At 35.8% G+C, this 21,270-nt stretch overlaps 2 protein-coding genes across 8 annotated transcripts in view; one reads left to right on the forward strand and one right to left on the reverse strand.

Annotated features, from left to right (window-relative positions):
• The window catches only part of PHTF1 (putative homeodomain transcription factor 1), a 50,777-nt gene extending 45,877 nt beyond the window's left edge, over positions 1-4,900 (forward strand). For both annotated transcript variants that reach the window (XM_087445336.1, XM_014780010.2), the window contains exons 16-19: positions 1,747-1,902; positions 2,947-3,042; positions 3,702-3,827; positions 4,364-4,900. In XM_087445336.1, coding sequence (XP_087301462.1) covers positions 1,747-1,902; positions 2,947-3,042; positions 3,702-3,827; positions 4,364-4,384 — 399 coding nt within the window. In that variant the 3' untranslated portion in view covers positions 4,385-4,900. The remainder of the gene's footprint in view (positions 1-1,746; positions 1,903-2,946; positions 3,043-3,701; positions 3,828-4,363) is intronic.
• A 7,217-nt stretch (positions 4,901-12,117) lies between these two features.
• The window catches only part of MAGI3 (membrane associated guanylate kinase, WW and PDZ domain containing 3), a 234,417-nt gene continuing 225,264 nt past the window's right edge, over positions 12,118-21,270 (reverse strand). For 5 of the 6 annotated variants that reach the window (XM_087445275.1, XM_087445293.1, XM_087445289.1 and 2 more), the window contains 2 exons: positions 16,700-16,838; positions 12,118-15,185 (listed from right to left, as the gene is read on the reverse strand). In XM_087445275.1, coding sequence (XP_087301401.1) covers positions 14,068-15,185; positions 16,700-16,838 — 1,257 coding nt within the window. In that variant the 3' untranslated portion in view covers positions 12,118-14,067. Of the gene's footprint in view, positions 15,186-15,805; positions 15,897-16,699; positions 16,839-21,270 lie in introns of all 6 variants that reach the window. The other variant, XM_014780007.2, reaches the window with a different exon arrangement.

The following is a 21,270-nucleotide window of genomic DNA, read 5'->3' on the forward strand; positions in this document are numbered from 1 at the left end:
GTTCCTATTTGGTCTACCTGTTAATTTTCCTTTTTCTGTCCTTTCTTACCATCTTTTATTAATCAGATGCTCTTTAATATTCCATTTAATCCTCTCTGTTAACTTGTTGTACATTCTTTTACTGCCAGTGACCCCAGAGATTATGACATACATCCTTACCTTATTATGGTCTAATAAAATTATTAATTCACCACTTCCTCGATAATGCTAGGACCTTGGAATACTTTATCTCATTTACTCATTCACTTTTTGTGTTATTAGTGTCCTTCATTTTAATTTTACATGTATTTTAAACCCACAAGATGTAATTATTATTGTTTTTTCTAGTCAATTATACATATATATATTTTTATATACCTACATACTTACCCTTCCCCTTGCTTTTTATTAGTTCCTGCATTTCTGTGTTTTTCTCTGGGATTATTTTCCTCCTACTTGAAGAGTCTGTTGATGATGAATTCTCTGTTTTTTGTTTGTTTGAAAATGTCTTTTATCAATTTCATGTTTGAAGGATGTTTTCACTGGCTGTGGATTTCTAGGTTGCCAGTTACTTTCAGCACTTTTAGGATTCTCTTGTCTTCTGATTTCAATATTTTATCTTGAGAAGTCAGCTGTTAGTCTTATCACTGCTCCTTTAGAAGTAATGTCCTTTGTCTCTGGCTGGTTTTGAGAGTTTTTCTTTGTGTTTGGTTTTATAGCAGTTTGGCTGTGATTGCTATTAGTTACTTATTGATGCATGACAAATTGTATCACCCTGCCGAAGAGGTGGGCCTTAGGTTGCTGCTGGTTGTTACTTTCCTCCCCTAGTTGTAACTAATTGGCAAGCATGAACAGACTGAGCCAGACTAAGCTAAGCATATTCCTTCTTCTGGAAATTAGAGCTGAAAACCTGAGATATCCGTGGTGGACTTTGGAGAAGAAAGGTCAGTGTCAGTGGGGCCACTGGGTGCTATGACAAACCAAAGCTGGAACAAGTCAAAGTTAGTGGGAAGCAGTAAACAAGGGTCTTGCCAGGCAATGGAATTAGCTAAGTAAGAGGAGTGGGGATGGGAGCCCAAATGGCCCTAGTGGAAGAGAGATGGAGAGGGCAGCTGCTCAGTGCCTTCCTATTTTTCAAAAGGCCTGCATTTGGTTTCTGTGAGGGTTTTCTGTATATTTTTCAATAAATTTCATTTTACCTTGGGATTGCTTGAGTAAATTTCTTTACTTTTCAATCAACAAACAAATTTTGAAAAAAACAAAAATTTTTACCAGAAAACTTGACACATAATAGGCATTCGATAACTGGTAGCTGCTGCTGCTGTTGTTATTCAGATCCTAAAATGGAGTAAAGAACTAATGTTCAGGATTTTCTGGTCATGACAGTGGGATGGGCCACATGTTTTAGGGAGCTCTACTAGTTATAATGCAAATTTAATACTTTGAAAAATGGTCACCATGTAATGTGAGTGGGCACACTGGTGGCTAAAGAAGTTGGAAATGCATTTGGCTTATTTCACTTACTATGTTTTCCTCCTTTGTTACTTCCAGACCCTTGCTGTCTTTCATGCAAAGGAGAAAATCTGAGAAACTTAGAGAAATACATAATGACTAATTAAATAGATAATACTTTCAGTATTAAAACTCTTCTGCTTTGAGTATTAAAATAGTAGTATCTTGTAAATGTTTTTACATTGCTAGAGTAAAGTAGTGCATATAGATATTAAGACAAATGAAAAACTTAACTTTTTTTTGTTCTTTGTATAGGTTCTCCAAGGACATAAAACTTTCCTGAATGATGCTTATAATTGGGAGTTTTTGATCTGGGAAACAGCTTTACTACTTTTCTTACTGCGCCTGGCCTCATTGGGATCTGAAACCAATAAGAAATACAGCAATGTTTCAATATTACTTACTGAACAGGTATTGATTGGTCCCTGTCAGTATGGTTCAGTGGTTAGAGATGGCATAATAAGATTTGTGCAGAAGATTCAGGGTTGAGTCTAGATTCTATCACTTTCCAGCTATATGACCTTACAAGTCACTTTGCTACTATCTAATTGTGTCATCCTTATAAAACGAGGATAATATCTTCGCCATCTGCTCCCAGGACTGTAAGAATTAAGATCTAATGGATTGAAAATACTTTGTATACTATAAAAATATACTATAAAAATATTTTTATTGGTGGTAATGGAACATGCTTTTAATCTCATATTCTACATCAAGTATTAGATCTTTAGAGTGCTTGTCATTTAAGTATGTTTAATAAGCTGCTTGAATTTCTTCTGTTTCAGCCATAGAACACATTCAGTGTTAGGAAAATACTTGCTATTTATTATGTGAATAGATATTAGATTAGGAAATGTTTCTTAAAGATACAGAGTAATATAAAGTTGGTTTTTTTAAATTTTTAATTTCATGTTTATCCATAAATTTTAAATGAAAACATTTGGTATCATTAGATTTTTTTTTTTTTTTTTGCCTTAGAGTTATAGTGAAGAATTCTTCCTATAAGGGAAAAATAAGGAATTAGTAAGTTAAAAGCAGCTATCTTTTTCCATTCCATAAATGCCTAATGAGGATGTTAGATTATTTGGGGGAGACCAAGAGGAATAAGACACAGTTTTTGAACTCAAGGAACTACAATTTTGAACTTGAGTTCAAAATAAATGTTAATTATTATATTATAATTAATATTAAATTTTACATTGTTTTGCTATTTAAATTAAAGCATTGTTTTGCTTCATCATTATTTTTTTCCTTCACTAAATAGCTTTTCTTTGCCAAATGTGACTGATTAGGGATGAAGGATAGGATACGTGACATGTGTGCTCTGTAGAAATAGCTGCTGAAATTTCAAAATTTATTTTACTTGAAAACGTAACCCTCGAAATCTGCCAGATTTAATGCAGCATATATATCTTTTTCTATGATATTTGCCTTAATCTCTATTCTTTCCCTTAGATTAATTTATATCTTAAGATGGAAAAAAAGCCAAATAAGAAAGAACAGCTTACTCTAGTAAACAATGTATTAAAGCTGTCCACCAAGTTGTTGAAAGTAAGTAATATCCTATGATACACTTTTACTACTATTTAAATTAAATCAATGCTTTACTTCTTGGAAAAGACCCTAGTAACAGATAGATGCCAGCCTGTGTAGATTCAAAACACCAATTGGATGGTTTTGGGTTAATGACTGTATAAGAAAAATTTCCCATCTTGTTACCCAGGTTCTGGTGATGCTGATGTCTGTCACATTTTTTAAATTACATTTTTAAAAATCATAAATAACAGGGGCCGGCGCCATGGCTTAGCGGTTAAGTGCGTGCGCTCTGATGCTGGCGGCCCGGGTTCGATCCCGGGCGTGCACCAACGCACCACTTCTCCGGCCACACTGAGGCCGCATCCCACATACAGCAACTAGAAGGATGTGCAGCTATGATGTACAACTATCTACGGGGGCTTTGGGGGAAAATATAAAAAAAAAAAAAAAAAAAAAATCACAAATAACATATTGCTTGAATCCACCTTAAAAATCTTAGCTGGTGGAAAAGTAAATGAGAGTCGATTACAGGTCTTTTGAAGGTAGCTATTGAACATTAAAGAAAGATGGCCTTAAGCAGTTGTCCTCACCCAAGACTTAAAAAACAGCCCAGAAATCACAGATAGCTATAGAGAAACCATGTATTTCATCTCAGTTCTTTCTTGGTTTTGTAGGAGCTGGACACACCATTTAGACTCTATGGACTGACAATGAATCCCTTAATCTACAATATCACACGAGTAGTTATCCTGTCTGCTGTCTCTGGTGTTATAAGTGATCTTCTAGGATTTAATATAAGAGTAAGTGTGACTACCATTCTGTAGCATGTGCCTTAGTCTTAAAAATTACTATATATAATAATCTTTGCTCTTCACGCTGTATGTGTGTGTGTGCGTGTGCATATGTGAGACTGGCATGGAGATAACTCTTGCGGTAAAAAAATAAAGATAGATTGGTGGTCCACAGGCTTCTCAGCTTAGGTTTTCTCATTTTACACAAGTATGATAGACTGTGCTCTTCAATGGAACAAAAAAATCAAGTTTGAATCTCATGTCCATTTAATAGTAAGGGCTAGGCAAGGGTCGTCCTCTGATCTAGGGAAATGTACAGAGGCAGAATGAATGAAAACCAAGACCCATGAAGTGCAGTATGTCATTTTTGATCCAGGAAATTGTTAATGTTTTTTTCTCTGTGGTGTGCTGCGGTTGCTGTTGCCAGAGCTGATACTTTTTCTTTTTATGTAAAGGGTTCTTGGTGCATAGTCATGTAAGTATACCTGTAGACTCCAACCTGTTTGTCTTAAAACTAACTTATTTTGGTGATTTTCTTTTCTTAGCTGTGGAAAATTAAGTCATAAGCTGAGTCATGTGGCTGGACTCTCTCCACTTGCTGACATCAGTACTTACCCACTAAGGAAAGCGGTGACTGCAGAAACCATGAGATACCACCTGCTTGTTCACATGCAGAGGGGCCCTCAGCTCCGCCTCATCAAATGAATGGTGTTTTCAGAGGAACAAATCCTTTTACAACTGGGCGTCCATGCTAAAAACCTGTATTTTCATGGTTTTCAAGCAATATGAATAGTTAGGGGACTAAAGACTGTGTGTTATGGTAACATAAGGACAACTTTCTAAGTTAGGAAATTTATTCTGGGCATTTCAGTGCTGTGACAGTTATATTTACTAGAAATAGTTTTTTGGGTAACTATGGTAGATGTCCAAAGCATGAAGCAAATATCCTTTATTGGAAACATGCAAATTCAGTACTTTTCTATTACAGTCTATAGAATTGGAGATTTCATTTCTCTAGCAAAGAGAGATCAAATTTAAACTATTTTAGATTGAACCCAAATAAAAGAACTTTGAGAATTTCAGTTTCTAGGCTTTTTTTGTTGTTGTTGAAGGAAAAAAAATAACCTTTTAAACTGTGAGTTTCTGTTAAACTATGGGGAAATTTTTAATCAGTTTATAATTTTGAAGTTAATCCTAATAACTGTATAGTTGTTGGTGAAAGAGTCATGCATATAGTATGCCATGTAATTCAGCATGAGAAATTTAAGTACATGCATACTCAATCCATGTCCATCATACAACGTGGTTTCTGTATAAATCATCTGAGCTGTGTTTCCTCTCACAGTACGAAGTGAAGCATTAATAGTTTATATGTTGTGAAACTTAATGTATCCAACCCTCAGTACAATTTGAGGTCCTCCCTGTCCAGCCACGCTATGCCTTTGATGATTTGGATTCTTTTACCAGCATCTCCTATTACACACACCTGCATATATGTATGTTAATATAAACTCTAATCATCTACATATAATTTTTGCTCATTAAATTACCTGCTTTTAAGAATCTCTTGAGGCAAATTGAAAGCCCAAACATTTTAATAAGATTTTGTGAATTTTTAAATGGAAATAATTTAGAAACTTAATTATTACATGTAAAGTATGTACTCATGCAAAATCAGTGTTAGTTACACATATCCTAATATGCAGGAAGATTTTGAGGTTTAAGGATGAATTTCTGAAGAGTCTAGGGATTGAGGTCAGAGCTTTCTGGGTTCATATCCTTGGCTCTGCCACTTACTAGCTTTATAATCTAAGGCAAGTTACTTAACCTCTTCACATCTTGATTTCCTTACCTGTTAAATGGGGATAATAACTACCTAATAGAGTTGTTAAGGTTAAATGAGATTATCATGTAAAGTACTTAGCATTTAGTAAATCTAGAGTAAACATTTATTGTTACTATTTAAAACTCTGTAAAAATTTTTCACTGGTAGATTCCTAACTGTGAAGACAGAAACAGAGGAAGCAAGGTTGCTGAACTAGAAGCGGATTACCAAAAATTTGCAGCCATTCTAAATGCTGCATGAGAGTTATAATTATTTTTGAAGGTAAAACCCAATTATAGCAACTAGAAGGATGTGCAGCTATGACATACAACTATCTACTGGGGCTTTGGGGAAGAAAAAAAGGAGGAAGATTGGCAATAGATGTTAGCTCAGAGCCGGTCTTCCACAGCAAAAAGAGGAGGATTAGCGCAGATGTTAGCTCAGGGCTGATCTCCCTCACAAAAAAAAAAAAAAAACCAATTATAGTGATTTACCTTTAGAAGGAACTGTTCTGTAAAGGCACTTTAGTCTCAACAGATGGCTCATAGAAACCATGCTTTTACTATTTTCTATAAGAAACAATAGCAACTGTCTCAGAGCCACGACTGAGCACAGTGCAGTTTTTTCAGATGAAGAAAGCTGATGCCTTTATCTTTTTTTCTATGAAGAAATGCTATTTATTTTATTTTATTTTTTATTTATTTATTTATTTATTTATTTATTTATTTATTTATTTATTTATTTATTTATTTATTTATCTATCTATCTATCTATCCCCCCCAAGCCCCAGTACATAGTTGTATGTCATAGTTGCACAGCCTTCTAGTTACTGTATGTGGGACGTGGCCTCAGCATGGCCAGAGAAGCGGTGCGTCGGTGCGCACCTGGGATCTGAACCCAGGCCGCCAGCAGCGGAGTGCGAGCACTTAACCGCTAAGCCACGGGGCCGGCCCTATTTTATTTTTATTTGCAATTTTTACACAGTGAATTCTTTAAATGCAGTATTTAGAATAGTTTACTCTTGTGGGTTGTTTCAGTAATGGTTTGATGGTGTAAAATGAGTTTAAATTATTTTTCAGGTAGGTAAAATTATATGTAAATATAGTTGCCCATGTCAGAAACTTGGGAATCATTCTTGACTCCTTCCTCTTCCTCATACTTCACATCTAATCACCAAGTGTTTGAATAATTGTCTTCTAGATATTTTTCTAATCAGTCCACTCTTCTCCATCCCCACTTCTACTACCTTGGTCTAAGTCAATATCCTTTGTTTTTTGAACAAGTTTCTGCTCTTACATATGCATGGCACACCTCACCCCCAAGCTCAGTCTATTCTCAAAAAGCTGATTTGTCATTTCTGAAATGCAAGTCTCATCATTAATGGCTTACTATTACTTTGAAGATAAAAATTCAAAACCTTTTTAGCAAGGTGTACAGACCTACCCTACTGAGAAAGAGTTTTGAATCTTTACATTTGAAAGATATTTTTGCTGGGTATAAAATTCTAAAGAAGTTGTTGATGTGCTGCCTCCTGGATTGCATTGTTTCTGACAAGAAGTCTGCCATCATTCTTTGTTCCTTTGTATGTAATGCCTTTTTTTTTTTTCTTTTTTAAACTCTGGCTGCTTTTAAGGTTTTTATCTTTATCATTGAATTTGTGTGTACTTTAATTATAATGTGTATTAGTGTAGTTTTCATGTTTTTTGTGCTTGGGTTTGTTGCACTTATTGGTTCTGTGGATTTACAGTTTTCATCAAATTTAGAAAAAATTTTGACTGTTATTTCTTAAAATAAGTTTTCTATACTCCACTCTCACCCACCTCTTTCTGGGACTCCAATTTATATGTGTATTAAGGCTGCTTAAAGTTGTCCCACAGCTTACTGATGTTCTATACATTTTCCCAGTCTTCTTTCTGTCGTGAATCTTGGATAGTTTCTATTGCTGTGCCTCACTAACCTATTCTTCTGCATGAATTTGCTGTTAATCCTATCCAATGTATTTTCATCCATAGAAGTTCAATTGTTTTTTTTGTGTCTTCCATATCTCTTCTTAACTTGCTATTTCTTTTTTCTACCTCATTTAACATAATAAATATAACAGAAATCGTAAATAAGGACATTAAAACAGCTATCATCTGTATCATTTTTGGGTTTGTCTTTATTGATTGATTTTTCCTCCTCATTTGGAGTCATATTTTCCTGCTTCTTTGAATGCCTGGTAGTTTTTTGTTGGATGTAAATTTTACATTGTTGGATGTTGGGGTTTTGTGTGATGTGTGTATTCTTTTAAATATTCTTGAGCTTTATTTTGGAATGCAGTTAAGTTACTTGGAAACAATTTAATCATTTCAAGGCTTGCTTTTAAGCTTTGTTAGGTGGGCCAGAGTAGCCTTTAGTCTGGGGCTACTTTTCTCCACTACTGAAGCAATATCCTCCTGAGTACTCTACCTGATGCCCTGTTTGTTATGAGGTTTTTCCAATTTGACTGTGGGAACACGAACTATTCCCAGCTCAAGACTTTTTCTGACTGCTTCTTTTTGGTTATTCTTTCCCTGTTTTTGGATATCTCCTTGTGCTGATCGATACTCACCTGAATACTTGAAAGGAACCCTCTGTACGTTTTTGGAGCTCTCTCCTTTCTATGCAGTTGTCTTCTCTCTGGTACTCTGCCCTGCAAATTCTAACTCGCCTGGCTCCCAAAATTCTTAACTCTGTCTCCTCAACTCGTCAAGACTGCTTGGTTCAGTTTGGGTTCCCCTTTCCCACACCACAGCCTAGAAACTGCCTCTAAGCAGTAATCTGGGGTAATCACTGGGCTCACCTCATTTAATTCCACTATCCTGTACTGCCTCTCATCCAACATCTAAAGCCCATTTTTTCACATATATTTTTCCCATTTTTTTTCAGTTGTTTGAGGTGGAAGAGTAAATGTTTTTCCCACCTTAGTAAATGAAACAAAGTTTGCCCAATTGCTCAAGCCAAAGGCTTAGGGTTTATTCTTGGTTCCTCTCTTTTCCTTCATATCTAATCCACCACCAAGCTGTGTCAGTTCTACATTTCCACTGCTACTAGGTTAAGCATCCTTCACTTTCACCTGGATTACTATGCTGACCCACTATTCCCTTTCCAGTCTTGCCTCCTACAGTTGGTTCTCCACCACATGAATGAACTTAAATATATGGAAATTATATCATCCCTACTTTAAACCCTTCCTGGCTTTCCCTGTGGTGGCCTCCAAGGCCCTTCATCATCAGGGCTGCCTCCCTTCCCAACTTTGCCTCTTCAGTACAACCACACTGGCCTCCCTCTGTTCCTCCATTATGCCAAGTTCTTTCTCATATCAGGCTTGTGCCTGGAATACGTTTCCTTAGGTTCTCCCCTGAATGGCTTCTCAACTGTTTGTTAGTTCCTTAGCAGGGCCTTCTCTGATGACCATAGTTAAAGCAGTTCCCCCTCTTATCCTCATTATCAGTTATATGGCCCTGTTCATTTCCTTAATCAGATTATCTTGTTTATTTTTTGCCTACTTGTTTCTGTCCTTCCCCACTAGAATGTAAGCCTCTTAAGGCAGGGACTTTTTTCTTCCTTCCTAGGTCCCCAGAATGTAGAACAGTACCTGACCCATAACAGGTACTCAACATAAATGTGCAGAATGAATGAAGAATAGACCTCAAGTAATTTACCATTCATTCATGCAGTTTTTTTCTATTAGGATGGAAGAGTTGTAACTTCGTGGTTCTCCTACCCTCAGTGCTTCATTTATCCCTGTATAATAATTTCTAGGAACTTGGGCTTTTGTTTTGATCCCCCAAAAGGAGTGAGATATAATATACTTTGGTGATATTTACCTATTACTGAGAAACTAAGATGTAAAAACAGAACTAGATTAGGCCAGTCATACATTTAATTGGTAGAGTAATAACCATAGAAGAATAAGAAAAATACCTGCTCACTTATTTTTATAATGTTATATTGGGAAAAATTATCCCTCCTAAAATTTCTCTGGAGGTATAACTTCAAACTTCCTAAATATGTACATTATAGTTCATGTATAATATAAACTAAATACTTTAAAGAAGTGACTAATCAAATACTTGCCTAATTGGAGTATGGTTTTCTTGACTTTCAGACGTAGAAAAATTCTAAATACCAGGATGTCTCACAAAGTATAAGCTTAAGGGTCTATGTTTTTATTTTTGGTTCATTGTATTTAGAGGTAAGTGGACCTGTGCACTGTAAAAATAACACTTTCAAATTAATGAAATTCATTTTTGAAATTTTTTTAGATATACATGCTCATAATGGGCCAAATGGTTCTCACTCCCAAATATATGATTTGGGATTATCAAGAAGTAAATTCATTAATCTCATCTATACATGTATTGACTAGGGTAGCAATTCAAAGTAATCCTTTGCTTCTTGAAGTTATTGGTGCCTATCTTGAATAATGAAGTTTGAATTTCACAAATGTGCAATAATTCCATACCTTTCCTGCAGCACATCCTGAGCCCATAAGCTGTATAAGGATTACTCAAGGTAACAAATGGTGGTGGTTTGATAAGGACAAAATAAGTCTCTTGATTTGTGTATTTGCTAATAGTTCTGCTTGACTTTAACGCAAACACTGTAAAATAGACTAATACCCACAGGATTCTTTGTCAAAATATAAGTTTAGGCTGAATTAAATCACTTGGCTATGTTTTTGTATTTTAATGTATGTGAGAAAGATTCAGTTCTCTAATAGACAGAATTCCACTCTTCATAAGCCTTCATACTCCCTTTTTATACTTAAGGCTCTATTTGCATAGGAACATTGAAAACAGATCCAGGTTAGTGGATATCTTAAACTAATTCAGTTAACTAAAGCAAAGTTTATAGATTTCATGTAATAATTATGGCATGCTTTAAACAAGTCATTGTATTGCTGACAAACCTTAATAGCATGACTAGTGAAGAGCTGCCTGAATAAACAAATCTGTTATTGTTTAAAAAGGACAGATAGTTCTTAGGCATTGGAACATGCCATGATGATATAAAAAGTTGCTCCGATGTATTCTTCATACCAGACTGAAACATCACGTTTTGTGACTGAAGTCCAAGTTTATACCAGTGTCCCTTAGTTCCAGGAGCACAGTGTGGACTAAGCTTCAGCTTAAACACATCTTTGTGGAGGTCATTAGTCAGACTGTCACACAGTTTAACTAATTTGAATACTCTTTGCTTTCTTAAAACCTATGTTTCTTTGAATGTTGGACATATTAAAAATGAAATTCTTAATATGTATGTACGTCCATATGTTTAAAAGCATTTGGCTTTTCCTACATGAGAATATCGTACTATTGTTGAAAAAGTAAACAACTGGGGCCAGCCCTGTGGCCTAATGGTCAAGTTTGGTGTGCTCCACTTCAGCAGCCCGAGTTCAGTTCCCAGGCACAGACCTACACCACTCGTTGGCAGCTATGCTGTGGCAGAGACCCACATACAAAACAGAAGTCTGGCATAGATGTTAGCTCTGGGTGAATCTTCCTCAACAACAACAACAACAACAACAACAACAAGGAAGTAACCAAGATAGTCTCATGTAGAAATCAAAAGCCAAATGCTTTTCTGTGTCCAAGAGTTGACTTTGTTCCAAAGCTACTTGATCCATAAAATTTGATGTAACTAGGTTAGAAGAAGACAGTATTGCGGCATCTTAGTCTCTAATCTCTCTAGTGAGACAATATAATAGCATCCCAGAACTTTTCTGCTATTGTGACCAGTAAGAAAATATGTCCACTAAAACAACAACAAAACTATTTTGCTGGCACTTTCTACAGCCTTTGCTATAACATACATCTCCACTGTGGGGCTTGGGAACTACGGGTTTGGGTTTTCTTTTGAGTGAGTACATGCAAATGGTAGGCAGAAATTTATTTTTCTCCTCAAGAGTATTAAATTAACCATGTTCATCTTGAAATAGGTTTTAGGCATTGTTCGTAACAAGAATTAAATGAAATCAAGTCAAAACACTTCATTCTAAAACTAAGTATAACCTATAGTAAATAAATGATTTAAAAATAATGCAAAATGCCACAGTCTGATGAAATAAAGTTTTGTGACCTTGTGGTAACGGGATTTACACTATTATATCCATTAGAAATGTCTAGTAACTGAATTTCTAATAAGACAAGTCCTTTTCTCTCCAACAGTATAAGAAAGGGTTATTTGGGGTAGCAAATTATTTATGCAAAGCTATTTTCTTTAATGAAAGGTATAAAATAGGTATAATGATATTTAACTCAAACCACTTTCAAACTTTACCTGAATAGCTATACTTTTATCTGTATGTAAAGTCATCATTATAAGAGGCTTCATGATTGTAGGACTTGAAATGTTTGTTACTTGGAGGGACAAACCATGATGGGAATTAGCTCCACAAATAGAAAACAACATTAAATAAACCTGACAGTAAAAGAAATGCAGGCCATAAACTGGTTTTTTTTTTTTAATATCTATATAAAAAATAACAAGCGATTTACAGATCTCTTTCTCTAATCAGAACCTCAAGTGTATATATAAAGGTACTGTACAATATATAAACATTTACAACCAGTACATCCATATTTTGCTTAGCATTCCAAGGCCACATTGCTAAGTCAGTATATAATCAGTACAGTGACAGGTTACTTAGAAAGGGAAGAGCCACATCAGACTGACAACATATGACATCCAAGTTATGTCACAGTTAACAATAAAAACAGGATTCTTATCACTAATTGTGGACTATAGGGAAAATAAATCATTTCTGTAATACTAAATTCTTAGCATTTATCAAGCCTCCTAATTTTGCTCTATTCAAGTAGTTACAACAGGTGGGTGAATATAATTCTGGATGAAAATGGGATTTCAGAAATCTCACTCTGGGAAGCGTTGTATCTACAGGGGCTGAGTCAGTTGTTATATTAAAGAGTTTCACAGTCAGACTCTGAGAGGGAAGGACCTGGACATAACGTGTTTCACAATAACATGATGAACCCTGGGTGACAGAACAAGTGTGTTCGCATACTCCATAAAATGGTTTTATTCTGAGAATGTTCCTTTATTTATAGATGCTACTGAATGCTGCTCCAGGGGACTGAAAAACCTGGATCTATTTTATGGAGTTAAAAACTGTCTCCACCTTCCAACCAACATCTTTAATTAGACTTCAAAAAAGAACTCTGAAAATGTGTACAAGCTAAGCAGAGGTTTAGTCTCCCTTTCTTGTTTTTAAATAAGTTAATGTAGCTAGAATTTAAAATTAAATAAGTTCTAGCAAATGCTGTCTACCACCATGTTTGTCCTTACTTGCTGAGCAGGTCTCACACAGGTTCTGCTTCTCAAGACCCGAACTTGTACAGCTGCTACCAGATGAGTTGGTACTTTATCTGGCAGTGGACTGTGAAACTGGTTTTATAATTAAGTCTCTCCACAATCTGTATGATCTTTTGACTCTTCAAATATGTATTATGTATTAACAACTAATGACTTAGTAGTAGGTACAACCAAAATATCCAGAAGCAGAAATTTGATGGTTTTTCTTCGAACAGCAATAAGCAATGTTTCCATATGCTTCTTGGTGGTTTCATTCATAATGAAATAACTGAAATAAAAGGGTGATCTGAGATGCCATAACTACGTCAGGGTTGGATAACACAGCAGGAGGTGAACTCTTAATTGCTTAAAGTACTTTCTCATTTTGAATATTCAATTGTAAGTAATATCTTGAACAGTTATTTGAAATACCTTATCCAGCCAAATTAAAAAATCCTAAGAAAGTGTCACTATTTGACTACATTTTTTTTCTTTACAGTAGTGATGAGTTTTTAAACTGGGACATGATCAGTAGCTGTTAGAAGAGGCAACTGCCATCTTTAATGCTAAGTTAACAATCTCTTCTTCTGCAAGGACTCAAATATTTCTCTCTGTAAACATGCAACATGCTATTGAGAATATCAAATCCCAAGCCAAACCTAAGTTTTTCATTACTGTGGAAATATCTGAGTGAGAAGGATAGAACAGACATGATACAGTAGATAACTTGGCACAAATATAAAGTGAGTTGTGACCACATTGTGAGTATCAACACATGTCATTTGTTCAGACACTCATGAAGACGAGCTGGGCCGCCTGAGCAGGACACGTCAGATGAGAGGCTGGGCGTGTCAGATGAGCACATGGATACAGTTCCTTCCTGAGCACAAGGGAGGGCAGCCAGCCAAGGGGACAGTTGGTTCTTAGCGATCCTAAAGGCCCTTCATGCAGCCTAGATAACTTGATGCTCAAATTAAAATGTATTTATGTGTGTTTCAGAATTTCTGAAAAAATGACTTTTTTTTTTAAAAATGCTGCTTTTTAGTAAGTAAAGATTACACCTTGGTTTTCTTTGTTTTGTACTAAAGGTCACAGCTGTTTCTCGGCCACACCACTCATGCCTGTGGCTTTATGCGCACTCGGCACCCTCCAGGGCCCTGGAGTTATCGGTGTCTTCTTAGCTGGAGAACCCCTTTCAGGTTTGAACCCTCCACTTTCTCTGTTTTTGTCAGCTACCTCAAGGTCTTTTCCTTTGTGATCTTCTGTTTTGTTTAAAACCATTCTTTCTTCAGGTTCCTGCTTCAGCTTTTCTGATATTTTGACGCTTTCTCCTATTTTATCTTTACTAGAACTTGTATCTCCTAAGGTTGCTCTCCTTCCTTTTTCATTTTCAGATACTACTATACTAGCAGCGTTATTAGTCTTTTTGGATGGAAGAGACTTTTCATCCATTCTCTTGCTTTTTTTCTCTGGAGACCTTGTTCTATTTTTTCCAGACTGACTCTGCTTCATATCTTTCCTGATAACACCGCAGTTTTCTTTCCCACCCGAGATCTGCTCAGCACTGTCACTAGCACGGCCCCCTGCTTTTCGACTCTCCAACTCGAGTAATTTGGCTTCAGCATTGGGTTGGTCTTTGCTTCCCTCAGTTTTTTGCTGCTGCTTTGGGCTTGAAGACTGTCCTCTGCTGTGTCGGCTGTGATCTTGTCCAGACTCTACCCTGGGGCCCACGTGACCACTTTTATTCTCCCCTTTCCTGGGGCTGAGTGATCGATCTCGGGGTCTTCTTTTGGGGTCATTTTTTAGAGGACTGGGTATCTTTTCTAAATGTTCCTCTGAATGTCGACTGGCTGACTTTTGGGGACTAGCAGATCTACCTCTTTGTGTAACACCAGTTTCTACTTTCAAGAGATTTTTCTTGTCACTGTGCCCATGACTGTTGGGTGGATCCCTTTTATTCACATTTTTCTGGAGAAGAGACTGATGCTTTATATCAGACTGCTTTTCATTTAAAGTGCTTTTCTTATCATGCACAATGTCCTTTAATTCTTCGGCCTTTTCACATATCTGAACTCTCATTAAAGATTCTTCAATTACTGGCACATGAGACTCTTCACACATGGAAGCAGAATGTGAAGATGGGGGAAATGGTGACTGTTCATCATAAATCACATTTGAAGATGAAGGATTATTCATATCCCAATCACCTAAAAAAAAGTGATTTCAGTGGAACATTAAATTTTAGAATTATAAATAGGAACAATAAGTTTTGAACTTTGACAGCCATTTAAATTATACTGACTGCTTGCTTAAACAGCCTTGAGCATGGATATTTTATAAATAAAGTTTATATATGTTTAGATATCTCTCTATAAAGGTAGATGTATAGAGACAGCTGTACTTGTACATGAAGGGTAGGTTGTTTATATATACACAAAAATAATAGTATTCATTTTTCCAATTACTTATGTATAATTAGTGAGATAATATATGATGTGTAAATTCTTTGTAAATAGTAAAGCCCAATAAAAAACTTAGAAGAAATAAATAATAAAATTGGACCAAATTACCTGGTCCAAGAAGCTTACTAATTTAGCTGTTATCAATGTATATAGCTTACGGATATGCCAAAATCACTAATAAAGAAGACCAAACTGTGGTAACCAGAATGAGGTTCATGGGTATTTGTAAATAATTTTTTTGCATTAAGCTGTCAAATTTAATGTCAAAAGGAAACTGAAAAGTGCAGAAGATAGAAGTAGATGTATTTAATAGCATCATTTTTAATTAAAAAGAAGGACGTGATTTACAAGACATGCAAATTTACCAAGTCTTTTTAAGGAAAGACCAAGAAAAGCCCTGAAAGCCTTAATGTTGCTCAGGTTTCACGTAGGAGCACAGACCGGAAGGAGCCAAACCTGAAGAAGGAAGAGAAAAAGCCTAGGACTGTGTAAAAAAAATCACAGCACAGTTAGCAAAGATGTCACCGGGAACGTATGATTTACAAGCAGATGGTGGAAGATAACACAGAGAATTATAGGCTAGAAGGGGACTGTAGGAAGTCATGTCTACACTTATCCCTCAAAAGCTCTATGGGGAGAAGGGGAGGAAACTAGAAGGGACAAGTACTAAGTGGTGTGGTACTTTATTTCTAGACTATTGCATTCAATTAAAAAATAGTGATTTTCAAATACTGTGATATTTCAAAAACATACAATGAAATCAAGAAAGTTTAAGATCAGTACAGGAGTACAGACATGGTCCCAGGTCCAACTCCTTGTCTCTAGGTAGGGCTATAGCCACTTGTTTTTGACAAGTGGCCAGAAAAGCCTAAAATTCTTATTAAGAGAGAAACTTATCTTACTTTAAGGAAATAAATAACATCTGAAGAGATTTCAGGTGTTTTTCATGACATTTAAATCATTTGCCTCTAATGTCCCTTTTACAGGTACATTTCTCTACAAGAGCGACTATAAGTTTTCTATTGAAACTGCTTAACATATATTCCATTCCAACAAAAGTCCTGCCTGAAGCCACCACTTATTTTGTAATATTATTCAAAATAACTATGCTATATAACTAGCTTTAGCTGGTTCTGGTGTTTACCTTTGAATTAGCTAGTAAAATATCTATCCCACCAAATAGATAGACCTTTTCCTTCTGCTGCTCCCTCCCTAACACACTCTTAACTTTTCAGCTCCAGGTGAGCTACTTCACCTACCATGGTCAGGTATCAAGCCAGTTCCTGGCCTCAAAAGAAGAAGAACTTTATTTCCACCGGCCTGGATGAGCTCGATTGCTCGAGTATGTGTGATGCCTTGTGTAGGTTCCCCATTGATTTCAACAATCTGGTCACCAACCTGGACAGAGAACATTCACAAGAACAACATGAAACTATGCAGCCTTCTTCAATTCCACTTCTCTCAACTCTAGAGCCGCTCAACCTTGCTGAGTGACTCTCTTTCATTTGTGAAATATTTAACTTGTACACAGTGGTCGTAGCAATAGGAAAAGACAATGTCCAGTTTTATTTACTCTATAAAATCCTACACGGGAAAGTTTTATGACTAGTAAGCAGGACCTGGGCATCTTGAAATCACGAATCAGATTCTAAGTTTTCCAGCAAAGGTTAAGTGATGGAAGGGGTGAAGTCTCTATGATCCACATGACACCACAGAGCTATATCTGAATGATCAACCTGCAAAGGGTACTTTCCAACTTGAGCTGAATCTTGAATTTATTTCCTAAAACCTAGGAAGGTGGCTCCTCATCTTTGAAGCCTTTCCTGACCTCCAGGGAGAACTGCCCACTCCTTCCTTTGTGTTGCCCATATACCCTGTACATATATGAACAATTAGATAAATGAAATATTCATAGATTAAAACTCTGAAAAAATTCAGCTTGGAGAACTTAATATGAATAACTGGCTTACACTTCATGATTTTAGTGTGAAATGATTTCCTTAGAAAACAAACATAAAATTGGGATCAGAATAAGATGCCTTAGTACCATTGCTATTTACTAGAAATGTTGTCTATAATTACTTTAAAAAAAAAAGAAAAATATGGATGAGTCAAGTATAACTTTTGCAAAGAACCTGGTTAAAGATAACGATGGTAGTTATTTTAAAATATATTCCAGATTTTTAAATATATTTCAAGGTGACAAGCAACTGAAGGGTATTGGCTTCTAAAGAGAAAAACTGAACAGTGGAAAACTACTGAAATTCCAAAAAGCAATTCAAATATTTATTTAAAAGCTTACTAAAACAATCCAGAAATAACACAACAGAAGAGGACTCAGTAATTATTTAATAAAGGTTGGTAGGACAACTCTGTGTCCACAGATGCAGCAGAGCACAGTGGCTAAGAAGTGAGCTTTGGAGTTATAATGTCTGTGGTTCACTCCTGGCTCCACCTCTTCCCAGCAGAGTGGTCTCATTTTCCTCTCTGCTAAATGGGGTTAATATTAGTACCTACCTCCTGGGACACATAGGAAGATTTAATGAGATAAAACATGATTACACGCCAATCACAAATAAATGTTAGTTTTCAAGTTATTTATTTTCTTGTTTTCCCAAAAAATATTTAAAGTGCACCAGTATGAAGAATATTTAAATGTAGGCTGTGCCCCCACTATATAAAATGCAAAAAATTTCAAGTAAACTATGAAGTAGAAAATAAGTGTTTTGTTGCATATTTATGAAAAAAAAAGATGAAAGTCTCACTGTTGAAGAAATGGAGGATATCACAAACAAGATAGATGGATTTAACATAAAGTGGAAAAATAATCTTAAAGAATCTTAAAAATAATCTTAAAAAGAACCAAAGTGAGATGATAATAAACATAACAGGATGGAGAAAAGTAATAAACATAATTAATGTAAAACCTTATATCCAGAATATATAAGTGAAACAAAGTCAATGCCCAGATTTCCCTTAATAGGTGATTGAAGAAAAATCATTTTCATGAGGAAATAACAGATGACAAAATAGCACTAGATATAAAATCCTGCTGATAATTAGAGAAATCAAAATTAAAGCAGATAGTATTTGGAGCATGCTTTGGGCATATCTTGTAAAATATGGGTGAGGTTATAATTAATTTCAATCACATTCTTTGGCTTAAATTCACTGTCCAAACCTGCACATTTCTTATTCTTTTAGCAGTACAACAAATAAATTGCAATAAAACTTGTAATTGAACAGATTTGCCACCAGGTGTCATTTTTGTTTAACTTTAAATTGGGGGGAAGGGAAAAAGCCATGGCTTCAAGATTTATGGTAGACAGGCCCTCGGGGGAAAGAAGTTCTATACTGGACTATATAAAGCTAAAGATTAAAATAACGGCACCTTTGAGAGGGAAATGTAAACATTCTTTTAAAATTTTGTTACTTTAAACATTTAAATGTGATAAGAATAAAATGGGGACTACATCTTTTGATAACTAGAACAAATAAAGATTCAAGTTCTAGTTTGTATTATTGAAAAACAAAATTATGGGGGACAGAGGAGAGGAGAGAGGAAAGCAGAAAGAAATGAAAGGGAGAGAAAAAAGAGAATAGGAAGACCAAAAGAAGAAAAGAAGTAGGAAGAAGGGATAGAGAAAAATTATGTTCTTTAAAAAAAAAAGTCACTATCTTTTAACAACAATGACTAAAAATGTTTTAAAATTAAAAAATAATATTTCTAACATATTGCTTACATTATCTTACCACTTGTTAAGAACCTATAGGCATCCCAAAGGAATCAAATCCAAATGGATACAAGCCACGGCCTGACAGGGAAAGCACACCAACTGGGCTTAGAGGACGACAGACCGGGGTCACACCATGGCTGTCACAGGCCAAGCAAACCTAGCATGTGACTTAGTCTCCCTGAGCCCCAGTTTTAAATCTAGAAGTGAGGATAATGCCACCTACCTCACAGAGTTTTTGTGAGACGAAAACTAAGTGAAAACACATGTTGCCTGGAAGATAGCAGACTCTTAATATTTTCTAAATTTGATTCTATTCTATGTTGAATATTTAACTAAGTCTGACACTATTCCCTAATATTAACTTTTTCCATTCAGGTGATTTCTCATTCCCTTAGCACAGAATACCTTTTTCTGTCTTCTCTAAATCTTAACCAGATTTAAGGACCAACCTAAGACTCACTAAATTTACAGATCCTCTCAATGACTCTCAACACTTTCCATCTATATTACAAGTGAACATTTTCTTGTTTTACTGAATTACACTATTACATTTTTTGCTAATTTCTTCATATATTGCAAGTCCTTTCTACCCAGTAATAAGTTCTAGGAGCTAATCTTAAATATTAAAAAAAATAATTCTCTCATTATCTAGAAGTAATATCCATCCATTCTACTCTTTCAACAAATGGGGCTCTATGGAGCATCTACTATGAATAGTCAGGGCACTATATCAGGTGCTGAAGATACTAGAATAATAGGTACAGGACACAAGTGCAGATGTCAACCTAACAGAAAAAGCAAGGGAGACGAGAGAGGCAGGGAGGGCAGACAGGGATGCTCAGGTCACTCCATGGTGCGAGTGTTAGCTGGAGATAAACTCATCACTCAGGCAATGGCCACCAGAGTAAGTTGTCATTATAACAAAGCTCCCAAGATTCTTACCAAGTCAAGATTTTGATAGTTTAGTAGCCAGAAAAAGAACTCTTCTCTGAAAAGCTGACTTATATTCTTAGAGTTTAGAACAAACCTGAGCATAGCAGTAATAGCTTATTTGTTCTTCAAATTTCAGTTTCTTTTTGAAATTAAAGTTGATTTAATCATGGAATTCTAAAGTTTCTGTTCATATGACATGTTTTAGAAATAGACTTTGTCTACTTTAAGGCCTGTTCACCTTTTATTTGTTTGGTGAGATTAGTGTATCCGAGGGTTATATTTGGAACCAACATTTATTTTATAATTATATCCTAGTTTTTGGTTTAATTGGATTTTTGTGACACTAGATAACAGTGGAAGATTCTTTTTATTGATGTTTTAATAGTTTATAACATTGTGAAATTCTGTGTTGTACATTTTTGTTTGTCCATCACCATGTATATGTCTCCCTTCACCCCTTGTGCCCACCCCCTAGCCCCATTGCCCCTGGTAACCACAATAGTTTTCTCTGTCCATTTGTTGGTTTATATTCCACATATGAGTGAGATCCTACAGTGTTTGTCTTTCTCTTTCTGGCTTATTTCACAGTGGAAGATTTTTTAAAAATCAACAGATTTAAAGTACCCAAACAGATTTAAAAAAAAGAGGGGAAGAAAAAGGACCAAGAAAACCAGGAATAAGTATGCCATCCCATAAACAGTGCCTCAAATTGCTCTTATTAACACTTTCAGACGTTTACTTGGGCCATGTATTTTATGGATGGATCTGCATTCTGCAGATGAGAAAACTGAGGTTCAAAGAATTTACCCAACTGTACACAGAGTTCAATCCTTATCCTGTCTGATTTCCAATCTCATGTTCTTCCCACTCTATTAAATTGTCTCTACCAGAAAGTGAACTGAGCCTGGACCCAGCAGCTCCTGATTAACTTTAGCTAAACTAAGGCATTGGCCACTGGTCCCTCTCCTGGTCATAAACATTCTCCAGCTCTGGTTCTGTTGCTCTGCATTCTCACCCTCCCCATTTTCTCTATCTTCTCTGCTCCACTAATTACAGGTCTCACCCAGAGTTCTGCCCTTGGCCCACCACTCTAAATCTTCTCCTTTAGTAATCTCATCCATGACAAAGGCTTCAATCATCACCTCTGTCTGGGTAGTTTC

The sequence above is a fragment of the Ceratotherium simum genome, chromosome 2 (genome assembly GCF_057802395.1).
Source record: "Ceratotherium simum simum isolate JZ-2026a chromosome 2, ASM5780239v1, whole genome shotgun sequence".
NCBI lineage: Eukaryota > Metazoa > Chordata > Mammalia > Perissodactyla > Rhinocerotidae > Ceratotherium > Ceratotherium simum.